The sequence below is a fragment of the Opisthorchis viverrini genome (assembly GCF_000715545.1).
Source record: "Opisthorchis viverrini unplaced genomic scaffold opera_v5_444, whole genome shotgun sequence".
NCBI classification, from domain to species: Eukaryota; Metazoa; Platyhelminthes; class Trematoda; order Opisthorchiida; family Opisthorchiidae; genus Opisthorchis; species Opisthorchis viverrini.
Genome location: NW_008752101.1, coordinates 17,738 through 18,991, shown reverse-complemented (window position 1 = coordinate 18,991; position 1,254 = coordinate 17,738). Strand labels below are relative to the sequence as shown.

The window sequence follows — 1,254 nt, the reverse complement described above, 5'->3', positions numbered from 1 at the left end:
GAGCAGTCACTGGAACAAATAGTCACTTTGTTAACGAGGATGGTGGGCGCATGTAAGTTCGTTCAGTAAGGTTGCGTGTTCGAACTGAAAGAAGTTTTTAATTGATCGCTTGGTAGTTACAAAAGAAGATTGGGAAAAGGTGCCCTCTATTTGGACAAACATTGATCTCAGTGAACCCGCTCTGGGGCATATAGCATCAAGCAAGTTCAGCGCATAGCGAATAAAGCACATAGGGTACGAAATCTGCTATCCACTCCTGACTGACTGGCGGTTTAGCTGCCAGCTATTTGCCATCACTCCACTGATGACCAGTGACAGGTATTCTAGCGGCAGATAAAGGAAGAAAACGCATCATGATCTGAAGCAATGCAAAAAATAAATTCCGTAACCATAGCATGAAAAGGTGACCGGAGACTTACCCGTAAGCGCATGGCCAACAGCCATCATATTTATGGAAAAAATTCGACGTTCCACGTGTCTTATGCGTTCGCAAAGATAAACTATCAGAAGAACGAAGAGCACGACCTGGATTGCCAGGGAAACAGACATAAGCACTTGTATAATGATGAACCAGACTGTCGAAAAATCAGTAAAAAATGTGAGGGCTTACATGGAACAAGCTCTGCGAATATCTTTGAATAATATGGAGAAAGTATCCACCAACAGTCGAAATAGGATACCATCCCTTGATCAACACGTTCCATGAAGCCTTTGAGACAGAACTCCCATAAACCGAGCCTCAGAAAAGGTGTGTGAAGTCTTGACCACGACTGGAGCCAGTACGGCGTCACGAATGAGAGTAGAATTAAACCAAACGTAACAAACGAAATAACACATCCAAAGTAGTGTCGCCATTCGCTGAACGGTGTGTGCCTTATCCGATACTTTACTCGCATTCGCACGGAAGCTTATTTCAAATTCGCGCGTAGGCCTATGTAAATAAAAACTGATGCAATTCACTTACACAACAGGTTGCTGTTCACGTAAAGGATACCAGCATTTGGTCTTCCATTGTAAGTCCCCCCCTAAAGCCCACATTTAGCTGTAATAATCACAGTAAAGCTGCGGATTAAGAGGCGCGTGTGTATAAAGGTGCCCATTATCCGCACAATGCTCTCAGCTGCAAAACCTTCGCAAGTGGATTAAAGCTTCATACTCCGAAATGCTGCATTTTGTAGCGCATGTGCTCAAACCAAAAACCGTCCTTTTCTATCTACACATTTTTGCAGCTCACCAAATTTCATTGTTCACTGA

At 43.5% G+C, this 1,254-nt stretch overlaps 1 protein-coding gene across 1 annotated transcript in view; it reads right to left on the bottom strand.

Moving 5' to 3' along the window:
* The window catches only part of T265_11062 (hypothetical protein), a gene marked incomplete at both ends in the record, with an annotated part of 6,902 nt that extends 5,978 nt beyond the window's left edge, over nt 1-924 (bottom strand). Inside the window, 2 exons of the mRNA XM_009177613.1 lie at nt 420-575; nt 611-924. Of these exons, the coding sequence (XP_009175877.1) occupies nt 420-575; nt 611-896 (442 nt within the window). The remainder of the gene's footprint in view (nt 1-419; nt 576-610) is intronic.
* Nucleotides 925-1,254: the final 330 nt, after the last annotated feature.